Source organism: Anarrhichthys ocellatus, unplaced genomic scaffold, assembly GCF_004355925.1.
Source record: "Anarrhichthys ocellatus isolate YVR2014 unplaced genomic scaffold, GSC_Weel_1.0 scaffold2, whole genome shotgun sequence".
Lineage (NCBI taxonomy): Eukaryota > Metazoa > Chordata > Actinopteri > Perciformes > Anarhichadidae > Anarrhichthys > Anarrhichthys ocellatus.
The window spans coordinates 8,121,360-8,140,341 of record NW_022280032.1 but is presented as its reverse complement, the minus strand read 5'-3'; the positions used below and the strand labels follow the sequence as shown (position 1 = coordinate 8,140,341).

Below are 18,982 nucleotides of genomic sequence, written 5' to 3'. Positions count from 1 at the left end.
ATTAGATTTGATCCATTAAACATTAACTAGTCACATAAACTCATGGTGGGCCACAGGAATTAATTCCCTGCTTTAATGTTTGCATTAAATCATCATCAGTCATACGTGTTCTCATTGAGACTTGTTGTATTTATGATCCATCTATCAGAATAATCCCTTCTGTTTTGAGCATCTGGTGTGTTTTTGTTAGGGATGCACCGATATATGATACCGGATATCGGGCCCATACTGACTCAAACAGCTGCATCGGTTATCAGTGACAATGAGGCAGATCTATTCACTCATACATGCAGATGTTGCATTATATGCTGGAGTTGTAATTCCTGTTCATTTTGAAGATTGTTAAGCGATTTATTTGTTACATTTTGTCTTCCAAAGTTAAGAAAGCAATGTTAAAGTCAAGCCTGATGCCTTACACATGAAAGAGTATTAATTCTAACACAGATTTGTACTCCGATACCCAAAACACAGGTACACACCGGTGCATCCCCTGGTTTATTTTCTGTATTTAAGTAAAGGAAGGGAGGCTCCAGCAGCTGACATCATGTCTCTCTTTCCTGCAGGTGATCCCAAAACCTGGCAGAACAAATCTCTCCCCGGAGACCCAAACTACCTGGTGGGTGCAAACTGTGTGTCTGTGCTCATTGACCACTTCTGAAGAGGATAACAGCTGGCCTGTTACTGAATGTGATAAACAGGGGACCTCATTTGCCCCTGCCGGGCTCCCTCCCCCGTGGCAGGGTGCACGATGCTCGATGAAGTATGAACCTGATACTCTCACGTTGTTAACTGTGCCCAAAAATTTAAAAAAAAATAAGAAAAAATCGACACACACACAAGGAGAGTCGAAGGAGTCCAGCATCCCCAACGCTGTACTCTTGTTCGTTTCTTTCTTTCTATTTCGGTGCTTTCAAGGCTTGCAAAAAATAAAGATTCAAACAAGTTATTCAAACAAGGGAACTGAAGTTGGAATGCATGACCAGTGCCACAGACTGAATAATCTCGTTTTGACTTTTTTTATTTTTTTTTTAGCTAATTTTGTAAAAGGTCAGAGCGGTGCAGGAAAAAGGAGAATTTTGGAAACTCATTTAATAGTGCAATGGGATTTTTTGCGTACTGAAAAAAAAAAAACAAGCAACACTCACAAACAGCAAAGTTGGTATATGCAAAACTTTTGTTTGTGAGTTCTGTGGTCATGCGTTTCACTCGTGAAGGATCTCTGAGGACTTGAGAAATGCTGAGTCCGACTCACGAAGGAAGACGTAGGCATCGCAAAGATGAAGAAAAAAAAAACAATAAGAAGAAGAATGAAGGTTAAGTATTAGTATCAGATGCCCGTTTGTTGTGACGGGGCTGTCTCTGTTTAAAACTGATGTTTTGTAGCAATGTTTTACCGTAGATAAGTATACTGACTTGATTTTACAAACTCCTGCTGTCTAGAGATCTATGCATGTGCTATGACTCAGGTCCAGAAGCCTGCTACTACTAAGTTCAACACATGAAAACCCCATCGTACACTGCAAGCAGTGATGCCTTATCTGCATATTAACTTTTCAGTGAAACTTTAAAAACATCGGTTCCTTCAGTTATCGCGATCACTGCGGAAAGAAAAAGTCGTCTCTGCATTTTCTCATAAACCGTGAACTTGGATTTAGCACACGAGAATAATTGAGGCTGATGAAAAGGTACGCTTTCTTTTACTGCTATGCATATGAAGTTTGAGGAAATTCAAAAAGCTAGAAGATGATTAAATTGTTGCTGTACATATTGCTAGTATATGGCCTTGGTTCTCTGTAAATGAACTTTTGTACATCTTTGTTATTTTGTATAAAAGAGAAAACGTTTGTTTAAAAAGAGAAAGCGGTTACATTGGTTATGTTTGTATTCTGGTTATACCCCTGAGCCTTGGAACTGACATAAGCAGTAATAAGTCTGACTTTTCTACCAACATATACACACACACACACACTACTTAAGGCATTTTTAACAGTCAGAAAACTTTTTATTCTTATTTACAAAATAGAGAAGTGCTTGGTTTAAATGATTTTAAAAGATGTACTTGAGGGGGTCTGCTGTGAAGAGTGGTCCCTTCCTTTATTTGTGATACTGGATGCTGTATTGTGTGCCCTGAAATGTATTTTTGTACTAATAGACAATTTATTATGGCACATCAGTACAATTTTCTTTTGATATGATAACACTGCTTCAACCCAACACTAGTTGATTTCCCCGTGCGACTGACATTTTTATTTATTTTTCTTTGGTTCAACTTCTTTTTTTTTTGTTTCTCATTTGCGTCACATTTCTAAGTATACCACTGTATTAATAAATAAATTCATTTTTAAAGTAACTGCTGCTTGTGTTGGTGTGTTGTGTTGATCTAAACTTCCAGATGTTTTACATACCAACACACCCGGACCGTTGTGTATTGTCAGCGTTCAACATTTGATTCAAGCTTTCTGACATTCACAGCTGCTTCACAGTTCATTCCACATGTAAAGTCAGTGAATCGAGTTGTCGGGTGGATTCTTCGCTTGCACTAATGCAAGTCCAGTGCTGACGGTGTTCTTTTAAAGATTAACAGCTATTGGCACGCATCCTATTGGGTTTGCTTGGTAACTCCAGTTCACTGGCTGTTCTAAGCCAGAAATAGTTTCCTTTCCACGTCCCATACTCGTGAACGTCTTGAGAGAATTTCTTCACATTTGGCACAAACGTCTATTGGACTCGAGGTTAAAACATTAAATATTGTGTCAGCCGTTCTCTTGAACTCGTATCTCAGGAACACTGAGGGAATTTCTTGGAATTTGGGACAAACTTCCACTTGGACACCAGGATGACCTGATTAGAATTGTTTTTTTATAACATACTATGACATTTCAATGGTATACTATAAACATATACTAAAGCTTTTTATGATACTTCACAGCCATGCTATACTACAAGTTTCTTTAATGTGTTACGCCCCTCCCACCGTCTTGAAGGCTGTCCTGGCCAACCTCAGCAGGCACTTGGCTGACAAGAGAGGGTCGTCAGCTTGATGAAGCTCATCCGGGCCTTCCAGCCTATAAAAGCTGGTCCACGTTGTCTCTCCCTTCCTACAGCCGACATCCACACTGCATGTCCTTTTGGTTTTGCACCTTCAAAACCTCCACAGCACACACACCACACACGCATGCACTGCTTTCATCACTGACTTTGCTGATCTGCACACTCCAATGTTTGTTTTGTGTTAACAAGTCGTTTGGTTTGAGAACGTTGCGTGGTCTCCCTCCTCGTTACATTCCTGAGCCAGTTTGTGATACTATGACTTAATGGTATCCTGTACAATGGCACGTTAGACTTTTCTATGGGATACTATACATTGACATACTATACTGACTTTTTTATGCCTCTCAATTATATTTTTAATACTGTTGATGACATAGTATAGTATGACATACTATACTATGTTATTGTGGCATTCTATAATATAATTTTTTTATGAAATACTATACTGTGAATTTTTAACTTCTATGTGACATATTATACTGTGACTTTTATGAGAAACTATAAGATTACTTTTTTTAATAACATATTAAGACTTTATGACATATACAAGACCTTTTTTTGAGATACTATAAAATGAATTTTTAATAAGATATTCACCTTTTATGACATTGTAGATTCTATTGCATACTATAATTTTTTTTCTGAAACTGGAATTGCAACAGAATGTATAAAGCTACTCAGCTTTTAATAGTTTGTCTGAAAACTTCCGCTAACTATCTAAAAATATACATCTTAAAATCAAATCTAGGCCCTCTACCTCCAAATGCAAAATCTAAGAAAGAAATATATATATTTTTTAAGTTTAACCAGATACAAAGTCTCCTTTGGTGGAAAGTAAAAGTTTGACATTTCCACACCACAAGTCTACAGAACCTTTGGCTTATAACCCAGTTGTGAAAGTCAAACACGTAAGGGAAGTAACAATAAGAACACCACATTTGATTCAGTGGTGAAGTTGACTTAAGTTCAACTCAACTTATTTCTCTGAAACCAGCCAATTTCAAAATGTTTCCATGTTTGTCACACTAGCAGTCGTTAGTTTAACTCTATGTGATGTTTGTGCACACACGTTGATTAAGTAAAGACTGGCTCTACATAACAGTACAAAGGTTCACTGATACAACCAAGAGAGATTGTGCCAATATGTGACATAAGTAAGTCTTAAAAGTTTATCTACAGCTGTGTAATAGCTGACCCCAGTGATTTTCAGTCTAATGCAAACAAACTGAAACTTCAAATGTTACCATTTTTCTGGCCAATCATGAAATAGGAGCCATGGGGAAAAAAGACAACCAGAGTTTAATTATTAAAACTACAACAGTGGCAGTAAGACATACCTGTATATCAAATACTGTCAGCATTAAAGAATACATTTACAAAAACTGCAGAGATGCACGGAAATTGTGTTATTAAAATAAAGTAGTCTTTTAACCCTCCTATTATCTTTGGGGTCAATTTCAATGTTTAAAGTCTCAAAATGATGAGTGTTCCCCAGCTGTATAAAAACAGATTTTGAGGTCACTATGCAATGTTTCAATCTTTAGGGGCCTAGCCTGCCATATCACATACATGTCGTAGTGTGAGAAACCCTGATATGTCCCATTTTGTGCCAGTGAGGTTTAGCCACAGCTCTCAGACAGTGACTTTGAGGAGAATGTTGAGAAGGACCCTGATTATGAGGATTTCTCCTCCGATGAGAATAAGACCCTTGAGGTTGCCCCTTCCTGTCGCCTCTCAAACACCAGCAGAAGATTCTGGGGTCATGTTTTATCACAAACTACCCGACACAAGTTGGGTAATAGGTTGAATTGCAATCATTTTATGGGGGTCCAATTGACCCTCAAGGACAAAAAGATAAGGGGTTAAAACATTATGCAATGTGTCAGAGTCTGTCCCTGAGATTAGTTGCCTGATAAACATTACCTAGAATGAGGTGTTATCTGGTTCAATAATTGCTACTTCAAAGTTTCTGTGTTAGAGTTTTATATCTCGACGAGCGATTGCTCTGTAGATGTCTTCAGTCAGGGGAACATATGTCTTTTTCTCAAGATCTAAAAAGTATAAAGGATCTTCGATGTGAGCTGGATTGAATCCCTCCTCCACCAACTTCACTTTCTTCATCTTGAACGTCCCCGTCATCTCCAGGTAGGGCTACAAAACAAACATTTTTAGGAATTTGAAAAATGTTTTTGGGATCAAATTTGGCAACAGTTAATATGAAGGTCATGTTTATAACGCATCATAAGCAGGTGGGGCAGCTTGTGTTCTGGCTGAGAGGCAACACCCAGCGCAGGAAAGTCCTGAAATCCCTTGCTGCTGCTTTAAAACCCATAACGTCTTACTATAGTCAGATGCCTCAAGGCTGCAGGTGCATGAAATAAGATAACAAAATGCTACGCAAATTATTGTTTTGATTTTTACCTGAATCCTGATGAATCGAGGTCTTGCGTACGCTGGGAGGTAGGTCACGACCTGCTTGTAGGTGTGCAAACAGTCAAAATCGTCTCCTTCTTTCAGAGTGACCGCTGCCATGCCGATCCGACCCTCGTGACCTAATCAGACAATTGAATTGGTTACATATAGAAAATATTAAAAAGCAGAGAATACAGCATTTCATTTTAACATAATAATTTCTGACATCATTAGTGGCTTTACCTTCAACTTTAACGCCGTAGACATTTGCCTCAAAAATACTGTTAGCTACTGAGAGAATGTCTGCAACCTCCGATGTGGCAACGTTTTCTCCTTTCCATCTGCAACAACAAACAAGCAACAGACACTACAATAAGAAAACACTTGTGCAAGATGTCATCCCAAATGACTTCCTGACTGACACCAGATTTAAACAAATAACTGAAAAGATATCTTTTGGAAAAAAACTGCGCCTATGAAGTGTAAATGAGAGCTGTGCAAAGTTTAGAAATTGTAGTTTAGTCTTTTATGATGTGAAAACCACACTGAGCCATCTAAATCTAATATCTCCATGTTAAAACACCTAAACAAATGGAAGACCTCCTGTCCTTTGAGAGAATTAAAACAACAAATCTAACAGATCAACACAAATGTGTCACTACTTGCCTGAAAGTGTCTCCAACTCGATCCTGAAAGTACACAAACTTGTTGTGATCAAACCGAAGTAAATCCCCAGTGTTGAAGTACAGGTCGCCTTTCTTCATCACGTCACGAAGTCTCTTCTTCTCCGTCTGTTGCTGGTTGCCAGCGTACCCGGCAAAGGGCGACCTCAGAGTAACCCTTCCAACCAAAAGTCCCGTCTCACCTGACAAAAAAAAGACACATGAAAAATGTCGATTATAGATCCGAGGTGACGCTTTAAGGTTGCATGTTTCGTCCAACCAACAACCCAAAACCAAATCATATTGAATTTACAATAACTAAAACTGATAAAAAAATGGATTATCAACATGTGTACTGCTGCTCTTGTGTCAAAGAAAGAGAAATAAGAACACAACGGTGTGTTTCCACCTGTGGCTGCCTCGATGCACAGACCCTCAGAGTTCCTGACAGGCTCTTCCTTCTCGGTGTCAAACTTGATCAAAGTGTACGGGAAGAAAAACTAGACGGAAGAAAGTTATAGAAAAAGTGAATTAGTCCATACTTTAACTATTTTATGACATACTACACTATGACTTTTACTCCAGCCATAGAGCAGCTCTGTGAGGCTGTACTAAGACACAGTGGCGCTTTGAGCTAAATGTTTAGCAGGCAGAATGTTCACCATATTAGTTTAGCGTGATAGCATGCTAACATTAGCTTATTAGCACTAAACACAAAGTACAGCTGATGGAATAAACATTCATTTTGACAGTATTTGGTCATATACCCAAATTTTGGGCAAATTTAAATTATGGTGTCGCTAGAGGAAAACCAACATACTGTATATACAATTCGTCTGTAACATTCTCGTTTACTCAAAAATAAAAATGTCAACCTCATGGCGGCGCTGGAGGAAAAGTCAGGGGATCACCAGTGTTATTAAGATTCATCCTCCGGAAACCAAGAATGTCTGTACCAAACGTATTAATAAGTCAGCCCACAGCTGTTGAGATATTTCAGTCTGGACTGAAGCAGTGCTGCTAGCGTGGCTGATGACAGCGGACACTTTCCTCTACTTACCCTGTGCACAAAATTGACCCGCCCAACTGCACCGATTTTGGACGTGTAATTGATGAAGCCGATGTTTCCCTCTGTGGCAGCGTACAACTCTCTGACTTTAATGTCACCGAAGCGATTCAGAAACTCAGTCCAAATGTCTGTTCGCACTCCATTGCCGATGGCGATCCTCACCCTGTGGTTCTTCTCGTTGTCTTTCTGCAAAAGACGAGTTTGACTCCGGGTCAAAACGGAGACATGCACAGCTTCATCTCTTCCATTAGAACAATAGTTTATTATTTTAACTGGAGATTCATTTTACCCTGGGCGAGTTGCAGAGGTAGCGCATCGTTTCACCGATGTACTGCATCACTGTCACATTATACTTCCTGCAGTCGTCCCAGAACTGAGAGGCAGAGAACTTTCTCCTCAGCACAATGGTTAGACCTGCAATAAACATCATATAACGCAGCTTTCATCTTACTGTGAATGTACACAGCATCTTCGTAAGTGCCCAAACAAAGGTGTGTGAATACTTTGGCAGATTGAGAGGATCATATTACCTCTCTCCATGCCTCCGATCATCCCGATGAGGAAGCCTGCGCTGTGATAGAGAGGCAGATTGATGTAGAAGATGTCCTCTGATGTGACTCCACATACCGCCTGGAGGAAGGAGGCGGCCCAAACCCTCTCATGGGTGACAACGGCTGCTTTAGGCAAACCTTCCAAAGCCAAAGATAATAAATCATCATCATCATCAGGTACAGCTAGTATGAGGTATATGCAGTTTGAAAGGAAACTTCTCACTCCTGCAGTATGAGCCAATTCTTTGCTGAATATTTTCTTTAAAGCTGCTCTAATCCACATTTTTATGCGAAACAATTTATCAAATGACTATGTGCAGTATGAAAGGAGTCGCTTGTAGGACATCATACAGCGAATCATCACTGGACTCTGGACATTCTGGTGTCATTCAGCTCATTGTTTGGGTTTTGCGGCCTGCAGCTTTACTGTTTGGACTCACTGTCACCTCCGTCATCAGATGTGATAAACCCACTGTACGATTCCTGCTCAGCACCAAACGTTAGCCAGAAATTTCCTTCAAGAGTGTTGAAAATGTTGCTCCTCATCTGTTGCATTTGTAAATGAGTAACTGTTGGCGTAAACTCATCTTATCTACGCCTTATATACGGGATCGGGTAGCAGGGGCAGCAGGCTTAAGGTATTCCTGATGTCCCTCTTTTCAGCAATGTTTCCCAGCTCTTTTTGAGGCACCCTGATGAATAAGACCCCTAAGATACTTAAACTCCCTCGCACGGGGCAGTGACTCACTCCCAACCCGGAGGGCGCAATCCACCGTTTTCCATCAGAGAACCACGGCCTTATACTCGGAGGTACTGACTCTCACCTCAAAACACATGTAGACTGGATGGGCAAGGTTTGCCAAAAGGTCGGAGTCTGATTGCCTGCTTAGACCTGATGTAGTACTCAGCTGACCTCAGGTGACCTGGTTAGGGTTTTTTTTCCCTCAATGCTGACTGCAGCCGCTGTTTGTCGAAAAAGGAGCTAAATACAAACTTTTTACAGCCACCTATCAAGTTCATAGTATTTTGGGAAACATCACATTAAGATTAGCAGAATTATCAGAGTACAGCAAACGTTTCGGTTTCTACAGAGAGAGTTAGAGTCTTGCCTTGACTACAAGAACAGTGTGTGAAAAGATATCAAGCTCCTCTTCAACACATGCGGAAGAAATACTGGATGTCTGCGAGTAAGAGTTAAACTCTTACTCGCTCACATACATGAACACTTCCCAGAACTATGAGCCTCTTAAGAAGAGTTTCAGTTCCCATTGAATAGTTTGAGACCGTTCATTGGCGAGCACCCGAGAAGAATCGAATGTCCACCCTCATTGGTATGAATGCAGTGGATAGAATATAACACACACCTCTCAGTAGAAGGAAATACAGTTTAACTGCACCACTAAATGAGCCTTCATAGTTACCATGAAGTGGAACCTCTCTAAAAACAGTTTCAGCAAAACATTATGATGTATTGCAGGACTGTTGTATTAGACTGCATTGGTTTTAGCTGGGTGTTCCTGGTGTACCTGTGGTGCCCGATGTGTAGATGTACAAAGCGGTGCTCCTGATGTTGACGTTGGCTCTGAGGTCCCGGGACAGCGGCTGATCGGAGGCCAGGGAGATCTTGTCAGACAAAGTGTTGATGCCCTGGATGCTGCAGGTCTCTGACATGAGGTACACACTGATACCTTGCTCTCTCAGCGTCGGTAAAACGTCCTCCAAAGCGTCCTGCAGCTCTGCAAACAGAGAGGCATTCAAGCTCCACACAATATGTCAAGAGCGCTGTGTTGCGCAATGCAGCACATGTTGGCTTCATGTTACCTCCCATCCCACTGGGACACGAGCACATGCTGCAGGAAAGTAAATGTGTGCATTGAAACTCTAGCGCCAAAATGGGGAGAGCGGAGAAACAAGTTTTCAGAGTGCCTCAAATGAACATCAGGACTGAATGTACAGAACACTGGAACACTGAGTGAAACCGTGGGGGGGGGGTAATAAACGTTTCATCACTTTTGCTGAGGAAGCTGTTAGTTCAGAGTCATCAACTGTTCTGTAAAAGTCCACTACTTTAAATAAAAGAGAGATAAAGCATTTGAACCGATATGATTTTGTATCTAGAACAAAATGAAACAAGTCTTGGTTTATCCTGTGGAGATTAGGACGGGTGACAGTAACTCAATATTATCAGTTGTTGTCTTTTCCATACAAAATAACAATTCCAATCATGCAGTAAACACATTTCAATGTGAATCTTGTTCATTGTGTCTTATCAGATCTAGTGCCGACTGACACAATCATAAACAACCTTTAATCTGTGGTAATGAAGGCTGATTAGTACTCAGTGATCAGAGTTGTTACTACACAAACCTACACTCACCAGCAATACGAGGCCTGATAAGAACATTTAAATAAAAAGGATCTTTGTGTTGTAATCTCGTAGAGAAGATCAACTCAGATCGGTTAACTAACTCAAAGTAGCCACAGTGGTCTTACGTGGACATTGGACTGTTGTGAACGCCATGCTAGTGTCAAAATCAAGTTTTAAACACTTTACTATTTCAGTTGATATGGTTTGTTAGATGAAAAAAGGCAAAATGTTTGGAAACCACTGGTTTAATCTTTGTGTTGCATTATAGAAGTTCATCATTGTGCTTGTATTTTTATAGAAACGTAACCAGTAGATGCTGTCAAATAAATCTGATGGAGTAAAAAGTGCAATATTTACCTTTCGAAATGTAGAATAAAACAGCATAAAATAGAAATACTCAAGTACAAGAACCTCGAAAAAAAAACTGTATTATGCACCACTGAAAGTTGCACATAATGGAAATACTGAATGTACCAGTACATGATAGTTGTACATTGCACGTGTTTGCATGCGTAAAGATTTGGTGGAAGAGCCCAGAAGCAAAGCGAGCTGAAGACCCCTACTCGCCTCCTCTGGGCCCCTGACTCGTGTATTAACACGGTTCTGTACCTCACCTTGAGAGGCGATGATCACTTTGGCCCCGCAGCAGGAGAAACAGTGCAGCAGAGACTTGGATCTGATGTTAAAGTTGAGCAGAGCAGCCGGACAACCCAGCTTGGCCAAACCGAGCCAAGTCCACACGAAACTGGGCTCGTTGGCCAGAAACAAGGCGACCGCGTCCCCCTCCTTCAGCCGGGCTTCAGCCTGCAGAGCCCTGGCCACCTTGTTGCTCTGTTTATCCATCTCTCCATAAGTATATTCTCGTCCTTCGAAGTGCAGAAAGATCTTACTTGGATGCCTCTTCACTGCATCCAAGAAGCAGTCCAAGACGCTGTAAAAAGGTTTGCATGTCTTGTATTTGACGAGCCTGAAGCCGAGCTTTACGCTCGCCAGGATGTACGTGAAGTCCTCGCCTAAGTGAGGGAAACATGTCCTGAGGAATGAGCAGGACAGAATAGCCAGTCCGGCTAGGACGGTGAACCAGATGTACATGTTTGCAGCGCTCACTTCGGATCTGGCATCCGTCCCTGAGGAGGCGAGTGTTATGCGGCTCAGCGAAATTTGTGACAAAGTTCACCCACCCAGTCCGGGGCGGTGCTGCACTGTGGCCCGCTGACCCCTCCTTCATTCCGGAATGTTTTTTCTGGGTGACAGACCGAGTGTTTCCTCATCCACTCTGAACGGATTTTACACTCGTTTCTACCCATATTTATCTATATCTCTTCTATCGTTACCCTCGTGTTGCATTCGCATAGTTCCCCTGTTATGTGGCACAACCGGATTCCATTAAGCAGTGAGATAAGTGGTTATATTAGCTGACGGACATTAAGTAAAAATCTCTGCATTGGGTTAAAACAGTGAAGTGCAGTTTACTTCCTGCTAATTACTTTTTACAGGATATAAAGTGCCAGCAGCAGAAAGGAGACTGAATTGTGATGATTCTACGGTACAATATATAATGGCAACCCGAATAATAAATACGCAATCTGAGCAGGCGGTAGGCGTGCACTCCTTACACTGAGCTGTTTGTCTGCTGATTTATAAGGAGGGGCATAGCTACATTTCACACACTCTCTCTCACACACACACACACACACACACACGCGCCATAGGTCATAAATATCAAGTGGGGAGGGTGGCCCCTTTCTTTTTGTTAGCTGTCCCATGTATGGAGCAAGGCTGCAACTACGGATTATTTGCATCACTGTAGGCTGTTTCCCCCCCCCCAATAAATCAATTGAATGTGTCAGAATATTGCAGAAAATGCCAATTACCAGAATTTAGCTTGATGTCTTCAAATTGCTAATTCCAAGAGTATCAAATGTAAATCTATCTGAACCAGAGTGAAGTGGTAAATACCAAGCTGTAGGTTGATGGACAGAGAAACAAATTTACACCACAAAAATAACTTCAGGCTTGACTTGATTTGGACTCGACTGGTGTGAGACGTGATAAGTTAAGACTTAACATGACTTGAGAATTCAAAGAGAACAACATAAGTCTCAAGTTTTGACCCGACAAAAACCTGGAAGAATAGACACACACACGAATCAAACTTTTAATTAGGTCCGCTTCTTGGTCTCAGCTATATGAAAACACCAATAACATAGATTTAAAATCAAAATGTTGAAATACCACTTAGATGGTCGGCATTCAAAGACTTGATCATTTATTGATCACTTGCCCTCAAAGACTTGTGACCAGGGGATCAGGGATTCTCAAACTTGTTGGGGCCAGCCAGGGACCCCTCACATATGCTTACTACCATGTACACTCTTGGATGTCAATGGAAACATTTACACTTTTTATCCTAAATGCTTAAAACCTGTGTCATACTGATAAACAGAAACTCATTTTAAATTGAATTATGTTAATACCACTTGTATACTTTTAAACAGAGGTTGTTTTTTCCCCAAGTAATTGATCTTAAAAGTTTTCAGAAAATGAACAGGAGCAAGACTGGCTTAGTCCTAATAAATCCAGACATTTAACTAGTGGTTTACAGCCGACTTTCAGTATTTGCTTCAACTTAAAAATGACGAACAGTACAAAGTTGTTTGATGCTATAATAATGCTCTCAATATTGTATAGAGAACCTTTAAAGTAAAATACATGATAATGATGGATGGTTCATTTATCATTAGGTTGCACATGTTCAATAACATTTGAGTGAGATTAACAGTCTTGTTGATGATCCTGTTAACATCAGTGACCTGTTCTCCTTAAGCCCGAACTGCCCAAACTCATTCCCTATGTGTGTCTTTGCCTGTCGAGGTGTCCTCTATGCTGCTGATCCCTGGTCAGCTCCAAGGGCAGCGCAGCCTGGGTCACCCTGCACCCGACCAGAGGGTGAAAGTTGAGTTTCTGTCCCTGGAGCTGGTCATATTGATCAGAAACACTTTGCTGTGCTTAAAAACCGCAGACGATTTATTCAAGATACATACAATTACACATACTGTCCACCAAAACAAAAAACACGTGAATATTTTAAGCAAAATACTTAAGTTATATTTAAATTTAACTCACATAACTTAAGAAGGAGAAGCACAGGTGTTACTTACTGTTAACAATGAATGGAGCCATGTTAGTGTGCTGGCATGCACAGTGGAAGGGCCCTGGCTATCTATTCACCTTCATGACATTGGAGGACCTAAATAACAATTTGTGCTTGTGATTGCTTCAATCATATTTTGTTTAAAACTATGAGCACAAATAAAGAGTTTAATCTCTAGAAAATAAGAGCAATTTTATTCACAACATTGATTAGAAATATCTGAATAACTAATTTTTTATCGCTCAGCCCTACAGAGAGGGACAAACCGAACAACAAACAACAACAAATCTATTGTTTAGAAGGCAGAGATTCTAGCTGCTACACTGACAATACCCTCAATAGATCAGAATGGTACGCAGTCAGAGCTTTCACTTTTCTCAACTGGAAAAACTAGCTTTCTTCCTCTGAATTCACATGTCAGTGCAACAAGCTCAAACATGTTCTCTCTAGGAGAGTTAATCATGAGATACGTATGTATGAAATTGCTGCAGAAGGACAAGTCCAAATATAAATAGATAATTAAATCACAAAACTTCAGGTGGCTGATGTGTTACAGAGCAGGCAGGATTTTTCCGTTAACACAGAGGCAACGAAAGCTACTTTAAATTTTGATCTTCCCTGATGTAATTGAGTTGAACATGCTCACCGTAAGTGGGACATAATTCTTGTCTTTTTCATCCAGGAAGTAGAGCGGGTCAGTCATTTGATTAGGGTTGAAACCCTCCTTCACCAGCTTCCCCTTCAAAAGCTTGAAGGTGCCTGTAACGTCCATGGAGCTCTGTAATCACAGTAACATGAATTGTTAGGGGGAGGAAAAATGTGATGCTTTGTAAAAAATATGAAATAAAAGAGTAAAAATACCTGAATCCTCATAAAACGTGGCCTTGCGTAGGAAGGCAGGAAGTTTTCAACATGTTTAAAAACACCTGCAGAGTCAAATCTCTGTCCTTCATTTAAAATAACGGCAGCCATTCCTGCTCTCCCCTCCTGACCTGCAAAGTTCAATCAGAAGACAATAGTTGCCTGATGTAACACGCGATTGATTGAATAAACATGTGGTGCAGAGGTATTTCAGGTCGTGGGCACAAAGTGGACATAATCGTTATTCAGTGCATTCTGGGAAATGTAGGATCCATTGATTTTGGAGCTTGACACATATGAGGGACCAAAGGCTGGGGCATGTTGAAATAAACTAGTTCAGGTTTTTCACCTCTGTGCTGCCTGCCTGTCCTTTGCCACCCCCTGATTGCCGCTACACATAACCTGCTGAGTCACAGTTCAGAAGTGGGATCCTCAGAAAGACACAACCAACAAAAGTGGATCGTGAAGAAGACGTGAAGGGAAGGATGAACCTGCTCCACGTCTTAATTCTGGTCTCGAGCCTAAAACTAATTATACATTGAGGCGCTCCCTGTCTACTCGAAAAGTCAAATATTTCGGCCAAAGTTTATGACCAGGACAACGATCGACAAAGTGCAAATACCTCTGACAAACTGGGGCAAGTGCCATGATACCTGGGTTTACAGTACGGGTTTACAGTGTGTCTGGTTAATGGTAAATGTATCCAAACTTATACGAAAACACAATTCTTATTTTGAGGTAATTATCCACGCATATTGTTTAACAGAGCTTAAACGATATGCTGCTTGCCCATGTTTAATGTTATTGTAAAGTTAATGAATTTAGAAAATAACTTAACAAGAAAGAACAAAGAGAAGAAGATGTACGGAGGATATTACCTGGCACTTCGACTCCATACACGTTGGCTTTGTTAATGCAGTCAGCCAGCGTGATGACGTCAACCACCTCGTTTGTAGCCACGTTCTCTCCTTTCCATCTATTCAAAATAATAATGGGGAAAAAAAATGTTTAAGGCTAAAGCGAGGCTTAAAAACCTGACACTAAAAGATGAACTCACCTGAAAGTGTCTCCAACTCGATCCTGAAAGTAGATGAAATTATCTTCATCAATGCACAGCAGGTCCCCAGAGTTGAAGAACAAGTCTCCTTTCTTGAGCACGTCATGCAGCCTCTTCTTCTCAGATTGCTGCAGGTCACTCACATAACCCAAGAACGGAGACCTGGCTGCTATTTTAGATACCAGAAGTCCAGTTTCTCCTGCGGAAAGGACGTACAGGACAGGTCAAAATTTCATTTTGTCCAATAGTTTGTTGCAGATACACAAGTATTTAGCTCAAGTAACGCCTCACAGCTCCGCTAACATGGCTGTAGACTCTTGACAACTCTATTCATTTGGATATGTTGTAATGTTCTTTATTCATAAACAAGAGTTGTATGTCCCAGTTTCACTACATGATAATCCAATAATTGTTTTAAGATTAGTACTCTACCAGGGGTGTATTAGGTTCAATGTTAATTTTTTTCCAAGAGTCAAATAAAAGGTCATTGAGTCCCTTAAAAACATAAAATGATTAAATGTAAACTGCACTTTTGGTCTCCATATTACCCGAATGGAAAAAAAAAGAAGAAAACTGAGGACATGATCTCTGTTTTCCTCAAGCTACCACCCAACTACTAACACACCTTTGGCAGCCTCTATGCACAAACCAGAAGAATCCCTCACAGGCAGTCCTTCGTCTACGTCAAATTTGATCACAGCGTACGGAAAAAACCTCTGCAAGATATAAGAAGAAAAGAAAAAGTAAAACATTGTTATTGATTGACGTATTTAACTTCATAATGTGGAATGACATCAGGACTTTTACCTTGTAGAGGAAGGTGTCTCGGCCAACAGCTCCGATCTTACCGCTGTAATTCAGCACACCCCAATTCCCTTCAGTCGCTCCATAAAACTCCATGATTTTAACGTTTCCAAACCTGCTTATGAAGTCCCTCCAGACATCGGCTCTGATCCCGTTGCCTATCGCAAGCCTCACTTTGTGTCTTCGATCATTGAGTTTCTGTCGGGGACAAACCAACAGCTTTATTCGTTTTATTGCTGGTGAGCATCAACGTTAGTGCTGTGACACACAGTACCTTTGGTGTGTTGCAGAGGTAACGCATAGTTTCTCCTATGTACTGTATGACAGTGACGTTATGTTTTCTGCAGTCATCCCAGAACTGAGATGTAGAAAATTTGCTACTCAAAGCCATTGTGGTACCTACAAACAGCAACAAGATGACAAATAACAATCTTCAAGTATATTTATCCATGAAAAGACCAAAACCAACAGCGATTGTGATCTACAAACAAATATCGTCTGTGAAGCCAAAGCCTTATAGCAGTTCCTCCCTCCCACCTGTTCATCTGAACAGAAAGATGTTAAACAGAAACACTATCGATCGTAAAAGTGAAACACTGGTCCAGGACAAATCAATGGCTAAGCCTTGACTTCTGGTCAAATTAGCAATCAAAGCTGCTTGTCTCAATCATTTATCTCGGACACATGCTAGTTCTCACTCACTTGCAGTTGCAGCAAATGGTGTTAAAGCTGATGCAGGTTGGGGGTCTGATTGCAGTCAGCTTGTGTCAGCTCGTTTGTTATTGTGACAAATGTAATCTTTAGTCTAAGATTAGCCATTTTTATAACCCCTTGTTGGAAATCAGTGCACCAAATGTGAATTATTCCACAGCTGAACATATATATTCTGCCTCTTTAGAATTGAATGGGCCTGCAGGGCTGAGTGCCACACACAAGGTAGGGAAGTTGGAGAGTATTGAGAGACTGACTCATTTATGGTTTTGCCCTTTTCATTGGATTTGGTGAGAAACATACAACTTATTCCTCAAAAAACCTTTTCTCACACAGTTTATCAAATAAATACCCAAAAGTGTGCTTACCTCTGTCAATAGCTGCAGTGAATGCCATGAAGCCAGAGGTGTGATAGAGAGGGAGGCTAGCATAAACCACATCGTCAGATTTCATTCCTGCTTGACCATAAATGCAAGATATGGTCAACAGTTTGGCCGGAGTGATCAACGCTGCTTTAGGTAAACCTGTTGAAAGAGCAGCCAAAGGTACATATAGCGCAGGAACCATTTATTTTACTGTTAAACCCTGAATATTTAACACCTGAAGTAGCTCACCTGTTGTCCCGGATGTGTAAATGTAGACTGATGGACTTGAATGTGACCTTAAATCTTTGGATAGAGGCTCAGAGGAGGCCTGGCTCATTTTGTCTTTGAAGCTCTCCACATCTGCAGTTTTGCATCGGTCAGCCAGGATGAAAACTGTGACCTGCTCGTCCAACAGACTGGGCAGGACCTCCTCCACAGCATCCTGCAGCTCTGGAAATGAAACCGAAGGAACATCTTCACTGCAGCTGAAATTTATTTTACTTTTTTTTAGTAAATTATGTTTTTGCTCCCCTGCGGCTGAGGCGGGGTTTTACAGCGCACCAGCGGGGATAAAGTAAGTGAAGAAGTATCAATACAACAATGTAAACATGTTCCATTAGTGTTGCATTCAACTGCATTAACTGTAGTGAAAGTACACAAGTATCGGTGAAATGTACAAAAGACAGATTGTTAATGTGGTGATGCGTATGTTGTGGTTGGTTGAGCTAGTTTTAAATAAACAGGCCCCTTCAAAGAGTCAGAAGATAAATCTGAGTTGTGAGATGATTAATCAATCATTTGTTATTTCATCTTTACTTGTTTTGTGAAATAATAATTACTGCTACTGATGCATTAACTCTTAAGCAGAAGTTTCATTCGTCAGATCATTTTAACTACTCTATTAGGTAGTAATATCCATGCATCATAGTATAATAAACCGATCGTGTTTTAGCTACTATAGTACTATTCGTTTTAAAAAGTAACTAAAAACGGAATACAGTTTTTGGACACAATTTGTTGATCATACTTTTGTCCTTTATAACATTCGCATTACAGGATTATAGCAGACTATTTGCACCATGCAGTGTGATATTGCCCACTAAATACCTGTGATGTGCAGTGTTCACCACTGAGAGCAGACACACGGACCTTACCTTCAGCTGCCACCAGAGTCTTGGCTCCGCTGCACTTGAAGCAGTGTAGCAGGGACTTGGATCTGATGTTGTAGTTGAGAAAAGCAGCGGAACATCCGATCTTACTCAAACCGAGCCACAGCCACAGGAGCATCGGGTCATTTCTGAGGAACAGCGCAACCGTGTCTCCTTTTTTAATGACTCCGCTCTGCAGCAAAACCCGTGCAGCTTTGTTACTGAGCTCATCCGCGTCCTGGTAGGTGAAAGCCTCGTCTTTAAAAAGGACGATCGGCTTGAGTGGCTGCGCCTTCACCAAGTCCAGAAACCGGTCCAGGAGGGAGTAATTAGTCTGCATGTATTTCATGACACGGTCCCTTGTTTTTAATTTGACCCACACGTACCGGGCATCCTGGAAAAAGTGCAGGTGGCGGAATAGAAAGGCGAGAAAAAGCCCAGCTACAAAAACGACCCAAAAAATCATGTTTATCTGTGGATGTATCCTTCAATCACGAGTTCGACACTACTGAGGGGAACATGGTCTGAGCAGAAATATATAGGAGCAGTGATCTTAATCAGTGTGGGAAAAGGTTAGTGTTTAGTCTAGTTATAAAAACCAATGTCTGTCCTCATCAATGATTTACACCCAAGAACAGCTAGAGACATAGACGGTATAAAGGTGCAACTAACGGTTATTTTCATTATTGATTAGCCTATAAATTGTCAGAAAATATAATTGTAGAAATAGTGCTGCATTTAGCTTAAATAACCAAAAGTACTTTCACAG

General features: G+C 40.7%; 3 protein-coding genes across 10 annotated transcripts in view; 1 reads left to right on the top strand and 2 right to left on the bottom strand.

The window, feature by feature from the left end:
* The window catches only part of tjp1b (tight junction protein 1b), a 51,153-nt gene extending 48,803 nt beyond the window's left edge, over positions 1-2,350 (top strand). For all 8 annotated transcript variants that reach the window (XM_031857584.1, XM_031857575.1, XM_031857531.1 and 5 more), the window contains one exon: positions 564-2,350. In XM_031857584.1, coding sequence (XP_031713444.1) covers positions 564-658 — 95 coding nt within the window. In that variant the 3' untranslated portion in view covers positions 659-2,350. The remainder of the gene's footprint in view (positions 1-563) is intronic.
* A 1,981-nt stretch (positions 2,351-4,331) lies between these two features.
* On the bottom strand, positions 4,332-12,222 carry slc27a2 (solute carrier family 27 member 2). The gene is made up of 10 exons (XM_031866595.1): positions 10,728-12,222; positions 9,272-9,481; positions 7,725-7,883; positions 7,484-7,608; positions 7,186-7,380; positions 6,535-6,625; positions 6,130-6,328; positions 5,707-5,804; positions 5,473-5,603; positions 4,332-5,202 (listed from the first exon to the last, which is right to left on the bottom strand). The coding sequence occupies exons 1-10, from the start codon at positions 11,203-11,205 to the stop codon at positions 5,026-5,028; spliced, it is 1,863 nt and encodes a 620-aa protein (XP_031722455.1). The 5' UTR covers positions 11,206-12,222; the 3' UTR covers positions 4,332-5,025.
* Positions 12,223-12,288: 66 nt separating this feature from the next.
* LOC116393897 (very long-chain acyl-CoA synthetase-like) lies at positions 12,289-18,862 on the bottom strand. Its single transcript, XM_031866607.1, has 11 exons — positions 18,220-18,862; positions 17,315-17,515; positions 17,069-17,224; positions 16,264-16,388; positions 15,993-16,187; positions 15,811-15,901; positions 15,186-15,384; positions 15,007-15,104; positions 14,129-14,259; positions 13,914-14,045; positions 12,289-13,045 (listed from the first exon to the last, which is right to left on the bottom strand). The coding sequence occupies exons 1-11, from the start codon at positions 18,677-18,679 to the stop codon at positions 12,995-12,997; spliced, it is 1,839 nt and encodes a 612-aa protein (XP_031722467.1). The 5' UTR covers positions 18,680-18,862; the 3' UTR covers positions 12,289-12,994.
* Between the last annotated feature and the right edge of the window lie 120 nt (positions 18,863-18,982).